The sequence below is a fragment of the Herpailurus yagouaroundi genome, unplaced genomic scaffold (genome assembly GCF_014898765.1).
Source record: "Herpailurus yagouaroundi ecotype Mexico unplaced genomic scaffold, PumYag 164, whole genome shotgun sequence".
Taxonomy (NCBI): domain Eukaryota; kingdom Metazoa; phylum Chordata; class Mammalia; order Carnivora; family Felidae; genus Herpailurus; species Herpailurus yagouaroundi.
Genome location: NW_024412405.1, coordinates 864,512 through 890,903, shown reverse-complemented (window position 1 = coordinate 890,903; position 26,392 = coordinate 864,512). Strand labels below are relative to the sequence as shown.

The following is a 26,392-nucleotide window of genomic DNA, read 5'->3' as shown; positions in this document are numbered from 1 at the left end:
TTTTTTTTTTTTTTTGGAGAGAGACACACAGAGAGAGCACAAGAGGGAGAGGGTCAGAGAGAGGGAGACACAGAATCCGAAGCAGGCTACAGGCTCCGAGCTGTCAGCATAGAGCCCGACACGGGGCTTGAACCCAGGAACCGTGAAATCATGACCTGAGCCGAAGTCAGATGCTTAACCGACTGAGCCACCCAGGCATCCCATAAATAAATAAAAACATTATGAAAAAAAGTGTTCTAGAGGACACTCGAGCACAAGAAGCAGGGACTTGGATTAGGGGACCCACCCCCACTTGGGCAGAAGTGAGGTCTGTTCCTCTGACACAATGCAGACCAGCCGCAGGGACAAGATCTCTGTGTCCACAACCCTGAAGTGCCCCAATGTGCACACAAGCCAAGTCCAAAGAGAAGGCCACTGACACCCAAGGTGTGTCTCCTCCATGGCCAAGCAGGACCACATGCTACCAGTAACAGCTGATCCCGGATTTCCGCTGGTCGCTGTCCACTGCTGGAGGGAGGGCCTCATGGTGCTGACAAAGCCCAGAGTGAGATCCAGGCCGTGAGCACACGGCTCTACACCCGGCTGCAGGGTGGCCCCACAGAGCAGTGGAAGGTGGCTGTTCCTCACGCACTGCCGTGAGAGAAAGGGACGGCACGGCCCCAGTGAAAGAGGATTATGGGCCTGCCAGTGACCACACTTTCCTGCTCAGGGGACTGGCTGGGGAAAGGGCAGCCTGGAGGTCAAGAACCTGCCGGCCATAAATCCACGGCACACGCTCCAACCCACAGACACCATCCAGGGCACGTGGGTCCCTCAGCTGGGATCCGGATGTGCCTAGGGCACAGGTGACACTATGTGACTCGGGAGGCTGGAGCAGCCACCGGTGAGGCCCATGTGGACTCGAACTGGGAGCCAGAGCCCAGAGCCAAAGCACCCCTAGTGGTCACCCACCCCCATGGGGCCAGCTGGCACCACAGGGAGCAGGCGCACACCTCCCACCGAGCCCAGGGGGCCCGCCAGGCGGCAGGAGACTGACGCAGGACCAATCGGTCAGTCTTGAGCTGTGGCCTGTGCCGTAAGGGGAACCACGTTCTCTGAAGCAGCTTCTAAGCTTCTACCCTCAGTAACACCGCAAAGACAAGCTGAAACCACTTAGGACATTTTCTTTAGTAAATTTTGCACGAACAGAGGAAACGTGCACACTCTGAAAACATGGCAGGCTGTAAAATGTGGAACGTTATCAAAGTAAATTCATTTTGTATAAAGAAGCCTTAAATTAACCAAACACTTTGATCAGATACAAAGTTCAAATTTAACATATAAAAATAGATGTGCCTCCAGAAGACAGAATAAAGGACACGCCATTCGTATAAACTCAGGATGCTGTTTCAAAGGAAGGGTTACGTAAAAATTTACCAAGGTGCCTTTAGGAACAGCACCTCTGAGGTAACAGAGCTGTGCGGGGCACAGAGCCCCTTCGCCCGTCCACATTTTCTGAAGGAGCTCCCGCTCTCCGCATGGTGGACCTCAGTTGTGAGCCCAGAGAAACGAGCCCAGAGATCCCGGCGGCGGAGGGTCCTGGCACAGGATGGATTTCATCTGCACAAACGGTGACTGAAGGAACATGCCGCCCTCCCATCCTCGGGACCGTGCACGCACTCAACACACTGTCGACAGCGGGGGGAACGGGTTCTGCTTGCTAACAACCAGCTTCTGATGCTGATGTGATATGTAGCCTTTAATGTGGCCCTGCAGGGAAGAGAGGGCTGGCTCGTGGTTCTGGGCCAAGGAGTGGGTGCATTCACCACTCAGCCCCGCGCGTAAGCAGCCGACTCCAATCGTAGCCGCTGGATCCCCCGGGGCACACAACAAATAAACACGCATGGTATGGACAACAGAGAAATCCAGACTGTGTCCACCCACCCGTGTCCCCTCTGAATACCACAGTTATTCCCTAGGATGGAATCAGTTCTGTCAGAAAATGCCTTCACAAACTAAGTGGCTTTCCCGCAGCTCCACCCGAACACCAAGTTCGAGGCCCAGCCCACTGGGACGCGGCTCGCTCACCATGTAGATCAGGTTGGCCAGGATGCACTGGACCTCATCGATGTCCACGTCCTCCACTCGCATGAACTTCAAGGCAACCAGGAAAGCGTCCAGAGACAACTGGTGTGTTCTGAGCAGCAGGTACCTGGGGGAGGGAGGTGGGGGTCCACGTGGGTTACCAATGGCTGGGGCATTGGTGGCAGCTGACGCTCCGAGTCGGGAGGGCAAATGTCTCCTGACAAACCACCTGGGAGACACGTGAGAATCACTTCTCACATGTATGGGACATCTCACTGAATGGAGGTGGTCTCTGAAACCAGGGCACCCCTGACAGTGAACAGTGTCCTCCGCGGTCGAGGACAGGTGGTCCCCACAGCTGTGAGCGGAAACAGATACAGAATTCAACTTCCTGACAAATGGGAGTGGGGCGGGGTTTGGGTCAGCTGGTCATGTGACAAAATGTGGGGCCCTCGACCCTGAGCACTGGTACACGTGCCCGCAGGTGGCCGTGCTCGCTGAGTGGCAGCAGAAGTCTGCTCTCATTCCACAAGAGCACAGGGCAGGGCTGGGGCCTCGTCCACACAGGCGGTCAGAAACCTCCACAGCCCGGCCAGGCGGGAGTCACACTAAAACCTAAACTTGTTAAAAAGAAAACACTTAGCTTACACTTTCTTGAAGAGATTCCTGTAGGTGATGATCTTCAGCTTCTCAAGGATAAGGAAAATGCCACAGCGGATAAAGAAGGTCTCGTGCTTCGTCAGAGCCTCGTTCAACAGCAGAAGATTGCCTTCGCTGCGTGTGAGGGACAAATGCACAAACGTGGTCACAAAAACCGGAGCCAAGGACAAGAGCGCGTCAAGGAGCAACGAGCTCTCACAGGCCACGTGACAGATTTTTAGCTGATGTCATATTTTAAAAGGGCCCAAGTGGAAAAGGTTAGATACCTGACAGCTTTGGTCACTTCGGCAAACTGCATGAGGTGATACTTTCTCAACAGCTCGATGGTCGGCATATGACCCTAAGACAAAGCACCAGTTGTCCAGAATAAGACCATTTCGTTCTCAACAGAGTTGATCTTTGACAAAATTCATATGAAGGAATCACCACCTTTTGAAAACTTGCAACCTGTGTTTCTGAGTTTCTTTTTATTATGATGTTTATTTATCTTGAGAGAGAGAGAGTCTACAGAGCACGGCAGAGAGAGAGGCAGACACAGAACTGGAGGCAGGCTCCAGGCTCCAGGCTGTCAGCAGAGCCCAACACAGGGCTTGAACCCACAAGCTGCGAGATCATAACCTGAGCCAGTCGGACCTTTAACCAACTGAGCCATCCAGGCGCCCCTCTTACAGTTTCTTCTGAAGTACTGGAACAAGGCCTATAAACACGATGGCAGATGAGCTAACAAGGGTCTGGCCATCAGAGCACCTGGGAGCAGTAGTGCAGGCTTGCCTCTCAGTTGGCACCTGACCTTGACCTTCTCATGCCCTCACTTGTTATAACTTAGAGGGGAAGCAGCGGCTGAAGAAAACACTAAGAGCCGGGAACTCAGAAACGTCTTCCAGGAGAGGCAGCTGAACCGTTTACGACTGCAGGCTTCTGGGAAGCAGGGTCGGAAGCAGGCAGGGCACGTAGGACACGGCACTTTTCGGCCATCAGCTACCCTGCTCTATTTACATTTTAACCACGTGGGTACTGCTTTGATCACTTTTTAAAATTTTTAAACGGGAGGAAAGGAAGCTCTATCACTTTGAGGAAGTTTTAGTCAATTAAACTTGCCGGTTACTTGCTGTTTCTTTTCAAGTCTCAAATTAACTTTGGGTGACCAAATGAGATACCTACAGACAGGCTGGAATGTCGTTTTTCTTTCTTAATCCGCTTCTATTAATTTAGGTTTTTAGGGGAAACAGATAAACATGCATTTATTACTGTGTCTCACAGATGTTCAACTTTTTAAGTTAGATACTTTTAAGAGGAAGGAAACACGAAACCTTTTTAGAAGGATCTACAGTGTCAGCTGTGAGGATAAATGGTTCAGGCCACACACAAAGCTTATTGTCCCCTATTCCGGGGTGTGCTCACATGGGGCTCAGACGGTAGTACCTACGCACCACCTGCAGGCAAGTTCCGAGAAACAGGGTCTACAAGAGCTGAGTGGCATCACTTACCAGCAGCATTTTCACTGGGAGCAAATAGATGAGAATCATCCGTTTGTTCTTCTGACTCGAGCGGTGGCAGTGCTCGAAGGCAAAGGACAGGTACTCCTCGGCTGCAGAGACACCGACAACACGGGAGAGGTCGGAACCCCACCCCACCCCCAGCCCCGATAGAACCACAGTCTCAGAAACTGGAAGCACCTACGGCTGACAGTGAAGGCTGTTTGCTGTGCTTGGTACTCAAATTCTGGGGAAAACCAGAGTGGTACCTTAAGAACCCTCAAAAGAATACGACGTAAAAGCTTCTATTCTTATGCTCCGCATTTTAAGGGACTAACACGAGGTAGGGGAACAACCCAGGAGGGCCACGTTCCAAAGCCCTGGACAGCTGGTCTGCATGAGCCTACGGAACAAAACCAGAGCAATCGCCAGGACAGCACAGTTGCTTTCGTTATCAGACTGCACAGCTCTAACGCACAGAGAGAAAGCACTTTTAGTCACGTTGCTCCATGTGCACACAGCCACTGAAGACGTGGGTTTAAAAGGTCTAGTCTGGGTACAACACAGGAGACCACGGGGAGCCGCCACACGCCAGCTAATCACAAAGTTTAAGAGAAAAACCTGGCTTCATGTTGTCGAGAAAACTCACGAGAAACAAACAGTGACATGGTTTCGAGAAAGCTCGGCTCTGACAAGCACTGAACTGGCGACAGTACACAGGGTTGGGGGGGGGGGGGGGGGGCACATCCCCCTGGGGTTTCCCCAGCTGACCCCCGGCCCCCCCGGCAACCCCAAGGGCACAACAAAGGTGGGGGGGGGGGCAATCCCTCACATCCAACAGGAAGGACTGTGGTGTTTCAATGACATCACATAAGAAAGACGCCCACAGCGACTGAGACTCTGGCAGGGGCTCCACAGACCAGGACAGGCTTTCCTTTCAGTAACAACTTTGGTGCCCACAGCTGCGCGCGCGCACACACACACACACACACACACACACACACACACACACAGCCTGGATGAGGTTTACAGCAGATTCCACCTTACATGCTAATAAGGTGCCACAACTGTTGCTGCCGCCCAGAGCCCCGCATCTTTAGAACCCTGGAAACAAAGACGAACAAACCTTGCTTGAAGTCACTGTCGAACATGGCCTTGCGCCCAACGTAGTACCTGAACGTCACCCTCTGGGCGGTGCTGTAGTCATCCTTCAGGTTGGAGCTGTCGATGGCTCTGATGAGGGGCTTGCACAAGTGCAGCTTGTTTATCTGCGACAGCCCCACCCCTGGAGTTACAGACCCTCCCCCGAGGTTACGGCCCTGCCCCCGAGGTTAGTCTTGCCCTCAGGGTTACAGCCAGCCCCAGGGTTACTGAGGACGTGGCAGGACCATCACCAGCTTCCCCCCACCACATACACACCTCCTCGGAGCAGGAACTACATGGTTAAAACTGCCTATTTAGTAATAAGAACTGAAATGCCAGCTGCATGGCAGATTACCCCAGGCTAGAGGCCCTGCCACGGAGGGGCTGCAGAGGGGCCACTGGCCAAGCCCACGCGGCAGGAAGGGCCTCTTTACCCATCCAGGCACCCCCTGCTCCGCAGCTAATTACTGCAGCAGAGGAGAGAAGGCTGGGGTGAACCCCTCCCATGCAAGCCCAGTCTCCCCACGCCAGGCACGCCGCTCGGGGCATTGGCGCCCTGCTTTCCCTGGAGGTGCAGCCCTCGCCTCATGAGGCAGAGGCCGAAACAGTAAGACACACACAAAACACTTGCTGCAGTCCCCGCCCCCAGCAGGTGCGCCACAGACTCGACGGTGAGTCCGGTTAGGTGAGGGTCATCCCCCAGCGACACCAGGGACGCCGGTGCCCAGGGAGACGGGCAGAAAGCAAGCGCCCCCAGGGAAGCACACCTTAAAGTAGATCTTGAATAGCTGGTTCACCAAGAACAGCATCCCCCACTTCTTAGAGTCCTCGATGCCAGCCCGACTGTGGGAAGACAACTGTTGTTTAGTTGCATGGAAAACAAGGGTTTTATTTATTAGTCACGAAGACAATCTGCCTAAACAAAATTAGTACTTTGAGATAAAACACCGCTCCAGCCTCACCCATGAAATAAAACAACATAAAGCAGAGGTCTGACCTAACAGGCTACGGAGTACGCATCATGTGTGTTGGGTAACGCACTGTGGACAAGGGGATGTGTTCTTGCTTATCCTGACAACACAGTGAACTACAGAAATCCACAACGACGTGGACAAACCACAAACAGAGCAAGACGCAGCACACGCTGTGTAGGCACCGTGGGGAGGGTCCGCCTGGGAAAGGGATGGGCAACGACAGTGTCCTGGACCTCCAGGGGGTTTGGGTCACACATGGGTGATGACTTATCCAAATACAGTCAAGATCCGTGGGAGTCACTGTGGGTAAATTTTACCTCAAAGCACAAGAGAAACCGCAGTATTTAAACAAGTCACTGAGGGACAGGCCACCTTTGGAATGCACCAGAAACAAAAAACAAAGTCAAAGTGCTAGATGCACAGAAGGGTAGATACCCATCTGCAGAGCAAGTGGCGGGTGTACAGGTATTTTCACTGTAAAGTTCTGTCAACGCAGCCAAACGCCTCACGATTTCACAATACAGGGTTGGAACACAATCCAGAGTCGCGTCTCCCATGAGTCTGCAGGCCGCAATGGTTCTTCCAGGCGCAGCTGTGCACTCGCTCCATGGTGCCAGTGGCCAGCTGCCTGCAAACTCAGATGGAGACTGGCAGGCTGTTCACAAGCCAGAGAAATAGATATCACTCCCTAAGACCGGGGCATGCCCATATTAGAATGCTCAACGTAAAAATACGGTCGGTGTTTAAGTATCAAAGTCCTGTTTTGTGACAACAGCCAGCTCCTTCATGACTGTCACCAGCCAGGTGCAGGGTCTCCCCCATGACTCCCATCACCAGCCAGGGACAGGACCTGAACAAAGAACCCTCTCTCCGTGGGTTTCACGTCCTCGTCTGTGAAGTGGGGACAATGCAGCCCCAGCCACCTTGGAGAGCAAGGTGGACACCGCTCTGGAAGGAGCAGGAGGAGCAGGTGCTGGGCATCATGGCTGAGCACTCTTCTCAGCACTCCACCTGGGCCCGTCTGGACTAAAGGCGAGGACCTCTTCCAGAGACACGCGGGAAGCAGCCCAGGGGGAAGGGGGGCCACAGGGTTTCTCTCAAGCAGCGGTGCCCACACCTTGCCCGCAGTGGTATTCATTCACGTCTCCTTGGTGACCGAAGATGTTGAGCATCTTTGCGAGGGTTTCCTGGCCGTTTGGCTCCCTCCTTTGCAGAGTACCTATTCAGACCTTCGCCCAAGTAAGGCAGGTTTTTACCTTTTTCCTGTCGACCTGTGCAGTTTTCACACATCCTGGACACACGCTGTCAGTCACATCATTTGCAAATATGTTTTTTGTGTTCTACCGTTGTTGTGCACTTTTTTGATGGCGTCCTTTGAAGCGTAGAAGTTTCTAACTCTGATGAAGTCCAGTTTCTCTGTTTTTCCTCAGGTTACCGTGTTTCAGGTGACACACCAGGAAAGCCACTTATCCCACAACAAACCCAGACTGAACACTCCCTGGGCGCAGGGGCCACGGCATGACAGCAGTGCAGTGGACTCCCTCAGCCTCAGCCACAAGCGTCCCTGTCCATGTAAGGACCACTGGGGAGTGCAAGGACAAGAGTGCGGTCTGTTGCGAAAGCCACAGAAGCAGAGCCTCCTGTGTGAGGCCATGTCGGAGGCCACCACTGACAGAAGAGCAGAGCGGGAGGACAGGCGGGCACCCGTGACCCCTTGGGGAGGACCCCGGCTCACAGAGTGGCCACTGACATCCAGCTCTGGCTGGAACATTGTCAGGTGGGACTGGTGGGGACAGAGGTAAGAGAAGAGAAGCTGGGACACTTTCTGTGAACAATAGTTTTGTATGTTTACGTATGGAAAACTTCTTCCTTTCCATTATAATTTCCAATCTTCCTTTCCATTACAACTTCCAATCAAGTTTTTTTTTTTACAGAATCAAGTGATTTTATAATGGGGGAAGAGATGGGGTTTCAGGAGGAAAATGTAAACTCTAAAGCAGAATCAGATAGAAAGCCTAGGATTAAAAAATAAATAACGGCAGACGAGATCAGTCAACTCGAAAGAGGTCAATACAAATCACCTGCACCAAAGGCCAGAGAGGGAGGACAAGATGGAAAACCAGCAGCACCAGTGCCCGTGTCAGAACACGCCTCCCACAGGCATCCCAGAGGAGACACACAAGGAGGAAAAATCCCAGCTCTAAGAATCTAATAAAACACATTCGTTTCCAGACCCACGAAGCTCAACGAACCCCAAATAAGAGAAATACGGTGACATGCAGGGCAGCAGAGTCAAGTGGCGAGAGACATGGTGGAGAGACGATGCTGCCAGAGGCCGGAGGTGTGTGCTGCGAACCAGGAACAGAGGAAAACAGGAGGACGGACGTGCTAACGCGCCAACAGAAAACACGGTCCATCCGGAATTCTCCACCCAGCAGAAAGGAAGATGAAGACAGTGCAGAAAAACGAGAGTTTAGAGAATTCGGTGCCAGCAGACCAGCACTCGGAGCAACGTGCTGGTGCGGGACCTCGTGTAGGAAATGGGCCGGGTGCAGTCAGACCCCAGGACAGAGGAAAGGGTTCTGGCAACACGGCACATGGCAGAGGTCAAAGGCGGTTTTCTTCTCCTCCCTCATTTCCTTTACACAAAAGTGACCATCTAAAGCAAGAGACGGTAATGCTGCGGGGTGACCACAGACACACAGAAGACAAGTGTCGACGGCTGACCAACGACAGGAAGGGGCGTCATGTGCTGCCGGGAGAGGGCGCGTGTACTCACGTGTCACTGGCGCAGACGCGGAAACAGCTCATCAACAACTCGGCCGCCTTTTCCAGCATGTCCCCGACCTTGCTCCTCCCTTTCTTCACCAGCTGCTGGTCCGCCTGGCAGACGGCAAACAGTCATCAGTCATGCTCTCATTTCCTCCAGCACTTCTGGCACGGCTAGGAGCAAAGATGGCTGCAACTCAGGGTCAAAGTCCCAGAAGGTTCTGGGCAAATCTTTTAGTTAATGTTATTTTTAAAAACTGAGAAAGTTCCACAGCATCTTCCAACTCTTCCACAAATCAAATTTCTATTCAACCAACCGAAATGACTGAGGCCGTCATCTGTTTTTTAACCCTTTGTCACATGTGGCCCCGTGCTGCTAACGGAGCCTTTCCTTGAGTGCTCACAGACTGCTCCACCCCCCACATACAGCTGGTCAAAACCCTTGAAGTGTACCCTCTGACAGACACCAAAGTCATTCCCAGGTTTGACTCTCTGCTGGTTTTCCAGCGAGTCTTAGTTAGAGAAGAACCCGTTTCCTCCCACTCACGCCCCTATCACAGGTTCTCCACGTAAGGTCTATGGACCCCTGGGGGCCTTTGGAAGACTTGCAGGTGATCCCTGTGGTCAAAACTATTTTCAGGACAACACCAACAGCCACTTGTCTTTCCGCTATACTGATGTTCACACCGATGGTGCAAAAACTATGGCAGGACAAACTGCTGGGGCCTTTCCAGCAACACCAAACTAAAGCAGCAGTCAGCAATCCTTCAACCAACCAGGAACACTGATGTCACTTCAAAATGTCCTTGATGGGGTGCCTTGTGGCTCAGTCAGTTAAGCGTCCAACTCTTGGTTTCAGGTCAGGTCATGATCTGTTTTGTGAGTTCCAGCCCTGCATTGGACTCTGTGCTGACAGCTCAGAGCCTGCTGGGACTCTCTCTCTCCCTCTCTCCCTCTGCCCCCTCCCCCTCTTGCTCTCTCTCAAATACATAAACTTAAAAAGAGTTCTAAAATGTCCTTGATGACACAGTAAATGTTAATTTTAAAATCTTGGTCCTTGAATACATTTATTTTCAATATTCTTTGTGATGAAATGGAAAATATGCCTAAAGCATTGATCTGTTGCACACCGAGGTATGACAGTTTTTTGGGTTTTTTTTTGGACAGCTATTGGGAGTGGCCAGCTATCACGTGGAACCAACAACTGACCAAAGGGCATGGTGGTCCAGGCAGCAGGGTCTGAAGGACCAATGTGCTCCAAGGTGAATGAAACATGGCCATCAATTCCAGGCAAAACACTGACAGTATTTGTTGCCAAAGACATCTGTACTTTCAAATAAAAAAAAAAAAATCAGAATTTTGAAAAAGTTGTATCAACCATGATGAACTTGGCAACATTCCATTACTTCAAAGCTCTTCTGATAAGGTCACTGGAGACATTAACAAATGCAGTTTTTCTGGTTTGGGGTTTTTTACATAATGAAATACATCAACATCTGGAACATCTCCTTAACTCAGTGAACCAAAATTTTCCAAATGACCGTTTGATCCTACAAAATCACATGGGAATGAACGATCCATTCAGAGTTCAGGACACCCCAGCGGATTCCGATGTACCAGCAGAAAAGCTCGCTGCCAAGCTTCAGAAGCCACACTGTAACTAACCTCTACAAATTACCTCCTGGAGCTCTGGTGTGGCCCAAAAGAGCATCTACAATCATCTGAAAGACTATTAAAATATTCCTCTCCTGTCCGTCTACATCTGTGTGAGTCCAGACTGCCTTCCTACATTCCACCAAAGCAACACAGTGTGGCACCATGCACACAGAAGAGCATGGTCCAGTCGCTTCTGTCAACACTAAGAGGTCAAAGAACGTGACTCTTCTAGGTACATTTTGTTCATTTGGAAGATATAGTCGTTTTTTATTTAAAACATCAATTATGAGGCGCCTGGGTGGCTCAGTCAGTTAAGCCTCCGACTTCGGCTCAGGTTATGATCTCATGGTTCGTGAGTTCGAGCCCCGCCTTGGGCTCTGTGCTGACAACTAAGAGCCTGGAGCCTGCTTGGGATTCTGGGTCTCCCTCTCTCTGTCCCTTCCCTGCTCACATTCTGTCTCTCTCTCTCTCTCTCTCTCAAAAAAAAAAAATATTTTTAATTTAAAAATTAAAAATAAAACACGTTACATTACCGCATAAAAGACTTATTTAGATAAATATGTGTTTAAATCCCAGTTAAAAAAATTTTATACAATAAATACAAATAGGTAGAACACATATAACCAAAAGCTCTCTGGAGCCTCAGATAACTTGCATTTAAGTTCTATTTTTCGGTTCTAGAAGCTTCCATGTAGCTCTTCATTACATCTTCTAGTTCTTTGCTGAGATACCCTTATGCTTGCATCTGCTCAAGCGCGTTCATGACCACGCCCCAGGGCTTCTTTATGACGGCCGGGCGGCCATCTGGTCAGGGACTCCAACATCTGGCGTCTGTGGACGGTCTCCTCACAAAGCTCCTCCTGAGACTCTCCGAGAAGTGATAATCAGGGCACGAGGTTAAGAGACTGTGGACCCTGTGTGCCTCGTTCCAGCAGGGGATGCCCTGCCGGCGGGGAACTGTCCCAGGCTAGGTGGGTCCGGCTCCCCACAGGCCCCTGCAGGGCTGGGGACCCGCATGCGGCGGGTGGGTGCACCAGGGACTGCTGAGGAGGTCCGTGCTTCTGGGCTGCCCTCCCCCTCCTGCTCTCCTCAGGGCCTCTTCGTCGCAGCCCATGGGCATTTCTGGGTTTTAGGCTCCTCTGGGTCCCCGGCCAATTCGGGGAACCCACCGCTCACTGCTCTGCAAGTCCCTGGCATTCCTGTCTGCCTGTGGGGCCATGCTGGCCTCAGCATTCCCGGCAGGACAGAGAGGAAAGCTGCAGCTACCCCACCTTGTTCGGAGTCGGAAGGTATCAGTAATTTTTATCAATAATTTTTAAACCCGGAAAGGTGTGTTGGGACCAAGTTCACAACTGCTGCTCCCATCCCAAACTGCCGCGTGTGGACCCTCAAGGGCAAACCAGCCCCATCACACTCGCAGCCTTTGCCTCCTGGCACCACAGAGACCCCCAGCTGCCTCCTGGATCCGCATCAAGGAGGAATTCTTCAAGACGGCACAGCCGCATCTTAACAGAAGACAGTGCAGAACCGTTCCCTGGGCCCACTCTGCCCCTCTGAACACCTGCCGCACGCCACACCCGACGAACCGCGCTCAGGAACAAGCCTCTCCACGTCCACAGTGTGAAAACCCAACGCATGTTTAAATCTTCACATCAACCCAGCGACGAGAGTGAGGTCCAGCCACCCCTGTCCTGTTGCTCTCTACACCAGACACCTCCCACCTAACCCACTCCTTCCCCAAAACTTTGGTAAGAATGACGTGAAATTAAACAACAGGTAGAAATGGAGTTTGAGTTTTAAAACAATAGAGATAGAAACTGAACTTACATTATTGGCAAATATTCGAAGGTCAAGCGCTACAGCATACATGACAGGCAGAGCCCTACGGGGCAAAAAAGCAAGAACGTCTGAGGAGGCCACGAGGTCAGATTCCATTACCATAGCTGGGAATGACACGGACACCCAGGTCCACCATTCACACGCGGCCACCTCCCTCCAGGGATCTGACGGTTACCGCTGCCTCCCTCACCTCCCTTTGGGGCAGGCTCAGCCCCAGGCTCCCTAATCGACACGGACGCTGGGCACTGAAGCACCACCCGCCCACCGCCCGGACCCTGAGGCATGGACCCCAGTGCATCTAGGTCCTCAGCCCAAGACAGCACCTCCTCACGCCGTTCTAGGACCTCCGCCTTCCCCTCAACCATTATCCAAACAGCTCCACTAAAAAAAGATGTGGTTTAGTGAGACCTAACATGACCCAGGAGACGTAACAGACAAAATGTCATAAAAGTTTTTGTTTTTGTTTTTTAATTTAACTGGCGGCATTGGTTTTGTAAGACAAGTCTTCAGTTAAAAAAGGTTTTTTGTTTTTTCAGTAAGACACCTGTAAGCCTTCAGTTAGCGCAGTATAAACACTTCAGTATTTACCTACAGTTAATAAATCAAAAATCATAAAATTAACAATCAGTCTGTCAAGGAACTTGACCTGATATAACTGTACTTGACCTGCCTTTTTATCCAAGTTAAAGCCCAAAGTTCAAAGCTGACAACTGAAGGGAAAGACAGTATTTGATATATATTTTGGGTCTGGTAGGGCTGAAGTAGAAACAAGGCTTCATATTTAAGTGAACACAGCAAACTCTCTACTCTGCCACATGATGTTTACGCTATGAGAACTCCGTTATCTGCGCTGGTATTATCCTGTGTCAACACAGGATATTAAATATCCACAGATAAAACACATTTATTTGGAATAAAGTTTTAAAAAGCTTCTGCTAAGAAAAAAAAAATTGCCATTTGCTAATTTCTGGCTGCTTCTGCCCATACTCACCAGTTGTCCTCTTTGTGGGCCTGAAATGCCCGCAGAAAAGATGTATTATGTTAAGGAAGGAATAACGTACAAAATCCAAGTAATGCCACAAACAGTAAGAAATATGAAGGACTCTAAATTTTAAGTTTAGAAAATCATATATCAGAGAGAGAGCTTCTTAAAGGAAAAATATACAGATTACAAATATCTGAAAGTCATTAGGTATGAGTATAGTAATTATATTTCTCCAAAGTAAGAGACTGAGATTTTTTTAATTGGCAACTTCAAACATTTGGTTTCTCTGAAGCCAGATGATGAGTTATATATAATATGCTTTAGAATCTGTAAAGTATATTTCCCTGATTACAGAATTCTTAAATTCAAAGGAGACTTCCCTAGTTAGTAACCGACTCTCCTTTGTATATTTAAACAAGGTTAAAAAAGAAGCAAACTAAAAATCTAGAGATACATATAAAAACCAGAACATTCATTGACTGAGGCCTTAGCTAGGAGATATCACTTAAATGACTTAAATCAGAAACTAGCTTGATAAAGGTCTTTAGTGACCACAGTCAAATGATGATGTTTATTGAGTTCACTCCTGTCCACCTACGCCTGGATTTCAGAACTCTTGTATTTCACCAAAAGGACTAAGTAGTTGCTGTAACTAGACTTAATGTTTTAAAGGAGATATTCTTCCAACAGAATTAAGGAACCTTAATCACAACCTGTGTTCTTCCTCGCTACCTAGGTAACATGACAGTCTCAAGGTCCATGCTAAATTTAAGCACCTGAGTGAAAAGGCGAAACCAGTTTCTCTTCTGAAAGGTTTTTTCATTCCTTTCTAATTAAAGGTATGAATAAAACTGGCCCGATGTTTCAACATCTTAAACCCCAAATATAACTGAACAGTAACACCAAAGACAAAGATATTGGACGATGACTGTCTGGCATTTGTACGCCTCTATGAAGTCGTGGTTTCCCACTGCGTAAGTGCACCTGCAAAGGAAACATAGCGGACTGAGGATAGAGAAGCAGAACCTGGAAGGGAGCTCCACAGACCCCACCCCTCACTTCGGTCACAAATGCCCGGTCTTCTGCTGATCCTGAAGTTGGAGCTACAGGAACCAGGGGGAGAAGAGATACACAGGTGGCTTCTGAACTAAAACGGGCTGATGTGAGATGAAACCCACACAAAGTCCTAAGACTACTCTCTCGGGTCCCGGGAGGAGACCGAGCTGCAGCAAGTGAGAGTGACAGATGCTGGTAAAACCAGAGCACGACACCTGCACTGCACCTGAGGGGGAGGGAGTACAGGGGCAGGGGGGTGTTCTCACTGGGTGTTCACTGGGCAGTCGGTGTCAGTGAGTTCACCCCCAAATCCAGAACTGTACAGAGCCAGGAAATAGCAGGGTGCCTCACACAGCCAGGAACCCAGTGGCACCCCCAACCTTTCCAGAAGGCCCCTCCCAGGGCTCACACAGGCTCTTACTCCACCTTGCCTCCTGCACCCCAGCCTGCTCGGAAACACCGGAGGCACACAGGCAGGAGGGCGACCAAACACCAGTGCTTTAGGACGTCAAGCTCTGCCCGCTCAACGCAAAAACGATGAAAACAGCAGATATGAGATGTAACTAAAAAGCAGTCTTTGGGGTGCCGGGGGGGCTTAGTTGGTTAAGTGTGCAACTCTTGCTTTCAGCTCGGGTCACGATCTCACAGTTGGTGAGTTCAAGCCCCATGTCAGGCTCTGTGCTGACAGTGTGGAGCCTGATTGGGATTCTCGGGCACACACGCGCTCTCTCTGTCCCTCCCCCGCTCGCAGTCTTTCATCTGCTTTGCTCAGCACTAGCTCTATTCTCGGCAGCACAAGTTAACGGCGAGCTGAATGCCCTCCTGAATAACGGAGCACCCTGCAGCCGATACAATAGTCAATGCTCCCAGCACCACACTCTAAACACGTGAATGTGCAGGGCGCCCAGGTGGACTCAGTCGGTAAAGCATCTGACTTCGGCTCAGGTCATGATCTCACGGTTCGTGAGTTCGAGCCCCACACTGGGTGAGCCCCCCTTCTCTCTCTCTGCCCCTCACTCACTTGTGCCCTCTCTCTCTCTCAATAAATGAATGAATGAATGTGCAGGACCACAATATAGCTTCAACTTTTAAAAGCATCCATGATCTTTCAAATGAAAAAAAGTTTACTAAGATTTTAAAGTGGTATAAATTTCAGAAAGTTCTCATAGGCTTTACCAAAGTAAAATTTTTACTTTACCAAAGTAAATTTTCTTTTTTTTTTACCAAAGTAAAATTAAAAATGAACTTTTCTTTTCAAATTATTCTTTGTTTCAAATTTCGGATGATGTTAAATAAAATCCCTAGTTGATTCAGCAATTCCCAGATTTGCTTTATTTTTCCTCACCAACAGATTACCTTAAATGAGCAGCAAACATTTCGTCATAAGGAGGTTCCAAAACCTGTTGACATTTCTCTTCCGGGGAGGCCAACTGAATGATAAAAAAACAAATGACAAAAATAAAATTTAAATTGAAAGGCATTAAAAGAATGCAATGTGTAGAAAAAGATTTAGACAAACCTGTTTCAAAGGAATTTACACTTTAGAGTTCACAGTAACACTTGACACTCTAGCCTTTCTGAATTAAAGAGTCGTTACTTCCACACACATTTATCACTCAGGGTCTGTGACAGGGACTACACAAACACACGTGTTTCATCTACCACAGTCCAAGAAAAACCCTGGACGCTTCTGTGCGTATCTTAATACAACAGCCAGTCAGTCAAGAAACATTTATTGAGCAGCTACTATGTGCTTAATAAAGAATGCAAAATAAATAAGGCCACATGACTCAGAGACGATGCCCTATTAAGAATCACTTCTAGGGGCGCCTGGGTGGTGCAGTCGGTTGAGCGTCCGACTTCAGACAAGTCACGATCTCGCGGTCCGTGAGTTCGAGCCCCGCGTCAGGCTCTGGGCTGATGGCTCAGAGCCTGGAGCCTGTTTCCGGTTCTGTGTCTCCCTCTCTCTGCCCCTCCCCCGTTCATGCTCTCCCTCTCTCTGCCCCTCCCCCGTTCATGCTCTATCTCTCTCTGTCCCAAAAATAAATAAACGTTGAAAAAAATATATATATATAAAAAAAAAAGAATCACTTCTAGGGGCGCCTGGGTGGCGCAGTCGGTTAAGCGTCCGACTTCAGCCAGGTCACGATCTCGTGGTCCGTGAGTTCGAGCCCCGCATCAGGCTCTGGGCTGATGGCTCAGAGCCTGGAGCCTGTTTCCGATTCTGTGTCTCCCTCTCTCTCTGTTCCTCCCCCGTTCATGCTCTGTCTCTCTCTGTCCCAAAAATAAATAAATGTTGAAAAAAAAAAATTTAAAAGAATCACTTCTCCTTAGGGCGCCGGGTGGCTTAGTCAGTTGGGCGTCTGACTTTGGCCCACATCATCCCATGGTTCATGGGTTCAAGTGCTGCGTCAGGCTCTGTGCTGATAGCTCAGAGCCTGGAGCCTGCTTTGAATTCTGCGTCTCCCTCTCTCTCTGCCCCTTCCGTACTCAACTCTATCTCTCAAAAATAAACAAACGTTGAAAAAAAATTTTTTTTTAAAAATCATTTCTTCTCACCTCCTGGTGACAGAGCCACCCTCTCTGTGTCCTGGCTAGGCCAGCTGACATTTATTTCTAACATTTTCTTCCCTCTCCCTCTTGGCCAGATTTCAGATGACGTGAGGGCCACGACGGGTCATCCGGCACACAGAATTAAAGGAGCCCGTGAGTGTGGACTGGCATAGTGAGTAGGGCAGGGAGGAAGGGCAGGTGTGTGGCACCCACGGAGGCGCATCTGGCCGGCAAGCCTCCGGCACTAACTTCATTTAGAGCGACGGTTTTCAACTCCGTCGCCCAGGAGAACCATCCAGGGAACTTACAAAGAGCCTCCTCTACTCCACAAACTGGTTCACTTAGTCTGAGGTACAGCCTGTACGCTACCAAATATAATCTCCAACACTCAGGGCCCCTTTTTCTTACAAAACAAAACCTGTGCTTCCAACAGGAACACATTAGAATATCATAATGGGAATCACGAGGAAACAAGACTTTATAAAACGACAAGAATATTCCCCACAGAAGGTAATGCTTGGGCATCACTTATCTGTTAAGTCAAGGATACTTTTTTTTTTTAATTTATTTTTTAATTTACATCCAAGTCAGTTAGCATGTAGTACAACAATGATTTCAGGAGTAGATTCCCTAATGCCCCTTACCCATTTAGCCCATCCCCCCTCCTACAACCCATCCAGCAACTCTGTTTGTTCTCGATATTTAAGAGTCTCTTATGTTTTATCTCCCTCCCTGTTATATTATTTTTGCTTCCCTTCCCTTATGTTCATCTGTTTTGTATCTTATAGTCCTCATATGAGTGAAGTCCTATGATATCTTTCTCTAATTTCACTTAGCATAATATCCTCCAGTTCTATCCACATAGTTGCAAATGGCAAGATTTCATTCTTTTTGATTGCTAAGTAATACTCTATTGTATACGTATACCACATCTCCTATCCATTCATCCATCGATGGACATTTGGGCTCTTTCCATACTCCCTTGTTAATAGCACTGCTATAGACATTGGGGTGCATGTGCCCCTTCGAAACAGCACTCCTGTATCCCTTGGGTAAATTCCTAGTAGTGCAATTGCTGGGTCATAGGGTAGTTCTATTTTTAGTTTTTTGAGGAACCTCCATCCTGTTTTCCAGAGTGGCTGCAGCAGCTTGCAATCCCACCAACAATGCAAAAGAGATCTTCTTTCTCTGCATCCTCACCAACATCTGTTGTTGCCTGAGTTGTTAGCCACTCTGACAAGTGTGAGGTGGTATCTCATGGTGGTTCTGATTTGTATTTCCCCGATGATGAATGATGTCGAGCATTTGTTCATTGTCGGTTGGCCACCTGGATGTCTTCCTTGGAGAAGTGTCTATTCATGTCTTTTGCCCATTTCTTCACTGGATTATTTGTTTTTTGGGTGTTGAGTTTGATAAGTTCTTTATAGATTTTGGATATTAAGCCTTTATCCGATATGTCGTTTGCAAATATCTTCTCCCATTCCATCAGCTGCCTTTTAGTTTTGCTGATTGTTTCCTTCGTTGTGCAGAAGCTTCTTATTTTGATGAGGTCCCAGTAGTTCATTTTTGCTTTTGTTTCCCTTGCCTCCAGAGACGTGTTGAGTAAGAAGTTGCTGCGGGCAAGATCAGAGAGGTTTTGCCTGCTTTCTCCTCAAGGATTTTGATGGCTTCCTGTCTTACATTTAGGCCTTTCATCCATTTTGAGTTTACTTTTGTGTCTGGTGTAAGAAAGTGGTCCAGGTTCATTCTTCTGCATGTCGCTGTCCAGTTCTCCCAGCACCACTTGCTGAAGAGACAGTCTTTATTCCATTGGATATTCTTTCCTGCTTTGTCAAAGATTAGTTGGTCATACATTTGTGGGTCCATTTCTGGGTTCTCTATTCTGTTCCATTGACCTGAGTGTCTGTTTTTGTGCCATAAATCAAAGATACTTCTATTTCAGTGTAGGATTTAGCAAATGCTATCCATAAAATGCCAGATGGTAAATATTGCTAGCTCTGCAGGCTGTAGGTCTCTGTTGGCCTGCCGAGCTACACCGCTATGGCAGGAAAGCAGCCACAGACAGGACATGAACAAGTAGACAGGGGTATGCTCCATGAAGCTTTACTCATAGCAAGACACATCTGTGAGCTCTGGGGACAGACAGGCCAGGGCACAGCCTAAGCCCCACTGCCTGCCTGCTGGATGACCATGGATGACCTTACTATACACTCTATTTCTCTGAACCTCAGAGGGTCATGTGGGAATTAACTACAGGAACCTGAGACACATACCTCAGGACGGTATCTAACACAAAGTGTACAATAAATAACTGGAATTATATACATCATAGACAAGCTTTAAGTTTTTCAAAAGAATGGCAGTATTAGTCTCCTTCTGACTCAAACTCTACACTTTCCTTAGGAAGCCGGACACCCTAGAGCCCTCTCAGACACCTGCATACGTGGAACCTTGAGCCCACCTGGAGCCGTGGGTTGGCAACATGAGGGTGCTTGAAAGACACGAGCTCTGCACAGGACGCCCCATCTCTGGTGTCGATTGCTTCATAGACCTGAAACATTTGAACAGAGAAAAGCTAAGTAGAAAATAAAATACTTGTAGAACCTAAATAACAGATTGTATGCCACTAAAATCCATTTTCCCCACTCTGAATCAGGGAGTCACAGTAATAGAAATGCAACAAGTCAGTACTCTCTTTAGCCAGCAAACAATTTCAAAATGAGATCTTTTAGAGGCAAATAAACAGGTGACTTACTGTTAAAAACAATGAGAAAGCAGCATAAGCCAGTGGTTATTAATGAAGGTGAATTATTTTACTTTTACTCAGTCATACTGACACTTGAAAACTTACAAAGCTTATAGGGAGGAAAAAAAAGCTTAAGAATCATATATACCCAAAAAAAGGCTTTTACTCAACCTACATATAAAAGCAAAAAGGGAATGGCAACACCTAAAAGAAATGATGTCATAGCCATACCACGGGAGACCTGGGCGCTGTGAGCAAGAACTAAATAGATCCATCAGTGATGACACTGGAAAGCATCCATAGTATGTTTACCGTTAAGCAAAAAAAAAAAAAAAAAAAAAAAAAAAAGTCACAGGAAAAATGCCTACCTTAATCTGGGAGGAAAAAACAAAAACAAAAAAAACCCTACATATGTAAGCACAGGAAGAAACACGGAGCCCACACCATACAGCTGACCCCCTGGCCAGCAGGAGGACCAAGGAGACTTTTCTGTCTGTCCACACTGGAGGCCTGGGTTGCAGCAGACATTTGTAATTAGAAAAGCAAACGAGGTCTTAAAATTATGTTTACCAAAAGATAACATAAAAATCCCAACCGTATGGGTAGAGAAAGCTGCATATACGGTACGATTTATCTACAGTGGGATCAGTTACGTAAACCTCATGTCCATGTAAGACTGCGATCAGGCGTGACATAAAGCAGACTTCAATGGTACACCCACAAGAATGCGCTCGCATTGCTGCCCAGCAGTGACAGGCAGCAAGACACCTCCGTGCACCTACCAGGAGAGGTGAGCGTGAAGGGCGGCTAGACTAGCCGCTCCCAACAACAGACAGTGAAGGGTGCTGTCCCACACCGCTGGCGGGAAGCTGCTGGGAACGCCTGCTGCAGGGCACACACCTGCTCTCCCGCGCCACCCAGTAACCCCCACCTGGCATCTCAGCTAGAAGAAATGGACCCAACTCCCGGTCTGTTACACCACTTAGGGCATCACCTAAGACAATAGATGGACTAAAGAATCTGCCATCGACTCTCCAATGAAACCATGCAAGCACTTAGGTTTGGAGCCAGTAATTCCACTTCTAGGGATTTGCAAGAAACAAGAGATTTGTGCAGGATTACATCAAATATTATTACAAGGAATCACAAAATACTGGTCCTCAAGGAGGCTGATAAAGGCTGCCAAAGTCCCTGTCACTGGAAGGGTGAAGGTGCAAAGGGACAGCAACAGACCACGGACAAATCCTAAAAGAACCAACACACTATTCAGGGAACACGAGGACCACAGCCAGCCAGTCACCTGTGTCAGCCACCGTGACATGTCATGTCTCAGAACTGTTGGCGTCTTGATTTAGTCAGCCCCCATTAGACCCCGAGGCTGGACTCCAGGACAGCCCGCTCAGCAACTTGCCCTGCAGTGTCCCTGGTGGCCTGTCTGGGCACTCCCCAGAGAAAGTTCTCTTTCCTGGCTACTGCTGGTCACCTGGTGACCTCCAGGCTCCAAGCTGGTCCATGGAGGCTGGAGGGGGGCAGGGGAAGAGTCATCTACTCTTGGAACTCGTAATTTCTTTAAGTAATCTCTATACCCAAAATGGGGCTTGAACTCATGACCCCAAGATCAAGGGCTAGCCAGGTGCCCCTGGAACTCATAAATTCTTAAAAATACATTTACTAACTCCATCTGCTAACAAGGAAGGCCTAGAGGTAATGATATGCCCCCACCCCCAGTGGCAATGAGCACAGCCAGCACCCAGATTTTCTAAACTCCAGTACCTATTGAAAGGAACCAGAGCCGCTGGAAAAGGACTGGTCCAGTGCTGGGACAGGGACAGAACTACATGAGCTTGGAGTGCATGTTATTGTATCAGAAAGCAAAGCAGAGCTCAAGGAAGGATGAACACAGGCCAGAAAGCCCCCAGAAACCAGTCTGAAGGAGTTTTTAGTGGCCAAATCTGGGACAAGCAGAGCTTCAAAAGAATTAAGAATATTCTTTATAACTTTTCAATGTTTATTTTTTGAGAGAGAGTGTGCACATGAGCAGGGGAGGGGGGCAGAGAGAATCCCAAGAAGGCTCTGTGCTATCAGCGTAGAGCCTGACGCGGGCTCAATGTCACAACCATGAGATTGTGACCTGAGTTAAAATCAAGAGTCAAATGCTTAACTGAGCCACCCAGGCAAATAAGGATATTCGTACTATTGGTTCTGGATTATTACTCGGCATTAAAAATGATCTATAATAATACATCTTTAAAAAGGAGCATGGGGAAAAGCATTTTTAACAGATGAAATAGTAGCTAATAAATGTAGAAAGAGTGAGAGAATCACCCCTTGGTAAATATTAACGTAATAGCTCACTTGGGAAAAGACCACAAATGAAAGTGGAGACCATTCTGTGAAAGGGCATAGGGCGGGTGCTCCCAGGCCCCCACAAGACCCCCCCCAACACACACAGATTATGACTCGATTACAATGGGAAAAGTACCTTGACCCTGGAGCAACCTGATGGGCATCTCCTTCAGCAGGTGATCAGCAAGGACCCCTGAGGCAGCCTCCTGAGGTGAGGCCACAGGAAACCCACGCCAGCCACGTTAACCCAAACCTTAATCATTAAAAGTCAAATAAAGGCCGATGGTGAGAAATCTAGGATCCCACTGCCCTGCACATGTTTTAAAAAGTTAATCATCATAAAATAAATCCCTTCCCAGAAAAAGGCAAGAGTTCTCTTCTAGATTAAAGACCAAAGAGCCGGGTGCCTGGGTGGCTCAGTTGGTTGAGCATCTGACTTTGGCTCAGGTCATGATCTAGCTGTCCGTGAGTTCAAGCCCCGCGTCCGGCTCTGTGCTGACAGCTCGGAGCCTGGAGCCTGTTTCAGATTCTGTGTCTCCCTCTCTCTCTGCTCCTCCCCCACTCGTGCTCTGTCTCTCTGTCAAAAATAAATAAACATTAAAGACCAAAGAGCAAAACAACCAAATGCAGAGTGTGATCTGACTGGATCCTGGAGTTAAAGAAGAGGTTCCAAAGAACACTCTGGGTAAACCATGAATTCTGCTTTAGAAAACACTGATGTAAAATGTCTTGGGTGCTCTATAGGCTGTGCATTGGGACATCAGAATGGTCCTCAGTGAAGGGCCACAGTCAGTGACTTCCTTCAAGTAGCTCAGGAGAGAGAAATGCAGGGCCCAGAGGGAAGGGGGAGGCCGACAGGGTGGCCAGGTGAGGAGTGGACATGTCTTCATTGTACTTCTTTCAACTTTTCTGTAGCTTTGAAAATTTGCAGAATAAAAAGCTAGGGAAAATAAAAACTGTAAATGTAGACAGTTTTTAAAAAGTAACCTGCTGGGGCGTCTGGGGGGCTCAGTTAGTGAAGCACCTGACTCTTGATTTTGGCTCCAGCCATGATCTCACGGTTCGTGAGTTCAAGCCCCGCTTTGGGCTCTGTGCGGACTGCACTGAGCCTGCTTGGGATTCTCTCTCTCTGTCGCTCTCCCCAAATAAATAAATAAACATTAAAAAAAAAAAAAAAAGTAGCTTGCAGTTTGAAATAAGAGTTTGTAGAACAGACAAAAGAATGACGTAAAGGACACCAAAAAAATAACACCAGCCCTCAAAGAGATGCTAGAGATAATGATGAGATCCGCCTTTGGGAGGAAGTACAGCTATCTGTGGATTTTCAACTGTGTGGGGTCAGCACCCCTAACTCCCACATTGCTCGAGAATCAACTGTATGTGCAAACTGATCTTTTTCTAAGTATGACAACAATTCTTAGAAGTAGCATATATGGGGAAATGTAAAGTAAATTAATTCAACCTGTCCTCTCGGAACAGAAATGAAACCATATGCCTGTCGAAATGAAGAGCACTAAATAAAAAGGGCCTCAACAGACAAGAGGACATCTTAGCTATGACTGACTGCTGGCAAAGACAGCCCTTTGCGGGCTCTCGAGCTGGGTGTGCTGGCCCCATGAGGCCCTGACCTCTAGCTCTTTCACTTGGGCCACTGCTCAGGGCTGTTTATGTGGCTGTCACCTTGAGAAATGAAGCAATGTCTCCCCTCATCCCTAACCCTAAACAAAACGCAGGCTTAAATCACTGCTTTCTACAAAATGGGTGGATTCCCAACATTCAGCGTTTCTCTCTTGGATGCAGGTGCAGGCACCCTTCCAAGCCCACTGAGTCTCCAATGGGAACTGAATCCAAGGGAACCAACAGGCTGACCCCACACTGCCCACCGCACTGAGTTACAGGCCCTTGGTCTCTGACCCAGGAATGCATGTGTTCTGTGAGCATCCAAGAAACTAACAAGAGAACTCATAAACTTACGAGGAGTAAAACCAAACCCCAGACCCAAGTGCTATTATCAAGTTATCACAGAGAACACAGGAAATGACAGACACATGACTTGTCCATGGGTAGTTGCTGGCTGAAGTTACTGTGAAATACGAAACAAGGAATGGAGTTGTACCCAACTGACAGTCACTGAGATTCAAAAAACAGCATACTTTGGAGCCTGAGAAATAGGTAGGTTGACTAAAACAGGAAACGTTGGCTGAAACTCAGGCTAACAGAGGCAGTGAGCTTTGTGTTAAGGGTATGGACTCTAAGGCCAGAACTCCCAGTCTGAATGGGCCACGTAGTAGCCCCGTGACCCTGGAAAACCATTTAACTTCCTCTGTAAAATGAGGTTTGCAATGGACCCACCTCCTAGAAAAAGCAGTAATGAGTTACTACAAACAACAGTGGTAGGTTCTTAGTAAGAGTTCAACAAGCACTAGTGGTTATTCTTCCCATCACCCAACTACTTAAGATTCCCCTGGGAATACAAGAACAGGATCCAGAAAGACTTTGGTGAAACAGAGGACTATGCAACTTGGGCCAGCACCAACTCTAACTTCAGTACTCACTAGAATGAGGAGGTCTGAGCATTGGCAAATCACTGCACTTCACTCCCTTCTACCTACCCGCATTTATCCTGTCAACGAATTGTATTGAGCCTCCACGTGGGTCAGACTATGTTCAAGGCACGCAAAATGCCAAAAAGGATTTAGCTGTGAGCAAGAGAATTGTAAAATATTCAGAAAAACATGAAATTCTAGAGAGTCTCTACTCAAGTTGGTTCTCAAATGTCTTTCCTTCCAGCTTTAAATAAGCTGGTACTAGAAAACCTTAACTCTGCAAAGATACAGCCACAGTAGACTTCTTAAAAGAAAGGTCTTAGATCTCAATCAAAAGATTGGCAAATGAATGCATACTTGCATGTTTTAAATTTTTTAAAAAGCATGTATCTGCTTTTTCAGGATTCCTGTTTTAACTAAATTACCAAATATCTAGGCAATGAACGGTCCCAATCATGTCAGACTGTATTCAATTGTCATCTAGATATCTTTATCTGGTTGTCAACAGACACCCCCAACTCAACATGTCCAACACCGAGTTTAGTTTTCCCTCCAAATCTGTTCTGCTCATGTGTTGCCCACGCTGGAAATTTGGCACTTATTCTCCCAGTCCCTCAGCCATAAAATGTTAACGGAACGTTTCCTAAAGACATGTTTAAAATCCGCTCCCTCTTTTCCTTATCACCACGGTTCCAGTTCTAGGAATGAGCACAGTTTAGTGGACACAATGCAAGTTTTGAATCCATAAACACTTATGCTTTGAGTGGGCTCTGCCTTTAATAGGCTGTGAGGACGAAACTCCCGTGAGATGCATTTCCATACAAAGTCCGCCGGTGCTAACCGTTTCCTCGATGGTTGCTCCACTAGCGCTCGTGGCCGGACCACCTGCCTACCCCATCCCACCAGTATCTGTCCGGGGTCTTGTCGTTGGGCCAGGCCTCCAACGGCTGAGGCCCCACTGCTCAGCGTGGCTAACAGGCCCTCCGGGTCGGCTAGGACCACGCCGCACGTCCCTAAATTGAGGTCAACGCTCACCGGTCCGCCCCTGGGCTCCCGGGAAACACCGTCAGTGTGCCCGTTCAGTCGCCCTCGCTTCCCGTCTGGCGGCTAAGAGCTCAGGCAGAGAGAGCGGGAGAGACGACTGGCCCCGGCCCACGCGTTCTCGCCAGCGCCGCGGGGCTCCCGCTGCAGACCCCTAGGACGGAGCGCGTTACCTGCTGCAGGTACTGGTTGATGGTGATGTGCGCCATGGCGGCTCCCCTCCACCGGATGTGGGCGCGGCCTGCGCGTCCGGCCACGGCCACTTCACTTCCGGCCCGCGGTCCGTCCGGGCCAGCGTCCCTCCGCCCCCGCCTTCCCCGCGCTCTGGTTCCGGTGGGACAGAATCCGCGGGAGCGCGTCCCGGGCCGGCATGGCGGCACGTCCGGGCTGAGGAAGGCCGGGGTCCGCTCTGCGATTCGCCGCCTCTCCTCGGCGAGGACGCCTCGTCCGCGGCCCCTAGGTGCCCGGGCCTGCCCCGGAGCTGACCGGGCCTGCGCCCCGCCGCCCCCTCGGCTGTCGCAGGTTCCGCACGGAGCGCG

General features: G+C 48.7%; 2 protein-coding genes across 6 annotated transcripts in view; one reads left to right on the top strand and one right to left on the bottom strand.

Annotated features, from left to right (window-relative positions):
- Positions 1–1,146: 1,146 nt before the first annotated feature.
- Positions 1,147–26,386, bottom strand: PCID2 (PCI domain containing 2). Of its 5 annotated transcripts, none has more exons than XM_040487018.1 (14): positions 26,027–26,386; positions 19,636–19,725; positions 15,978–16,051; positions 14,484–14,549; positions 13,572–13,613; positions 12,569–12,623; positions 9,096–9,199; positions 6,110–6,185; positions 5,326–5,467; positions 4,212–4,312; positions 2,991–3,064; positions 2,713–2,838; positions 2,068–2,191; positions 1,147–1,749 (listed from the first exon to the last, which is right to left on the bottom strand). In XM_040487018.1, exons 1-14 carry the CDS (start codon positions 26,060–26,062, stop codon positions 1,660–1,662), a joined length of 1,200 nt encoding a protein of 399 aa, XP_040342952.1. In that variant the 5' UTR covers positions 26,063–26,386; the 3' UTR covers positions 1,147–1,659. The 5 variants fall into 5 exon arrangements, with proteins under 5 accessions (XP_040342952.1, XP_040342953.1, XP_040342954.1 ...); XM_040487019.1 differs by having other exon boundaries at positions 5,326–5,443; XM_040487020.1 differs by lacking the exons at positions 13,572–13,613; positions 14,484–14,549.
- The window catches only part of CUL4A (cullin 4A), a 46,982-nt gene continuing 46,650 nt past the window's right edge, over positions 26,061–26,392 (top strand). Inside the window, exons 1-2 of the mRNA XM_040486968.1 lie at positions 26,061–26,087; positions 26,196–26,375. Coding sequence (XP_040342902.1) covers positions 26,061–26,087; positions 26,196–26,375 — 207 coding nt within the window. The remainder of the gene's footprint in view (positions 26,088–26,195; positions 26,376–26,392) is intronic.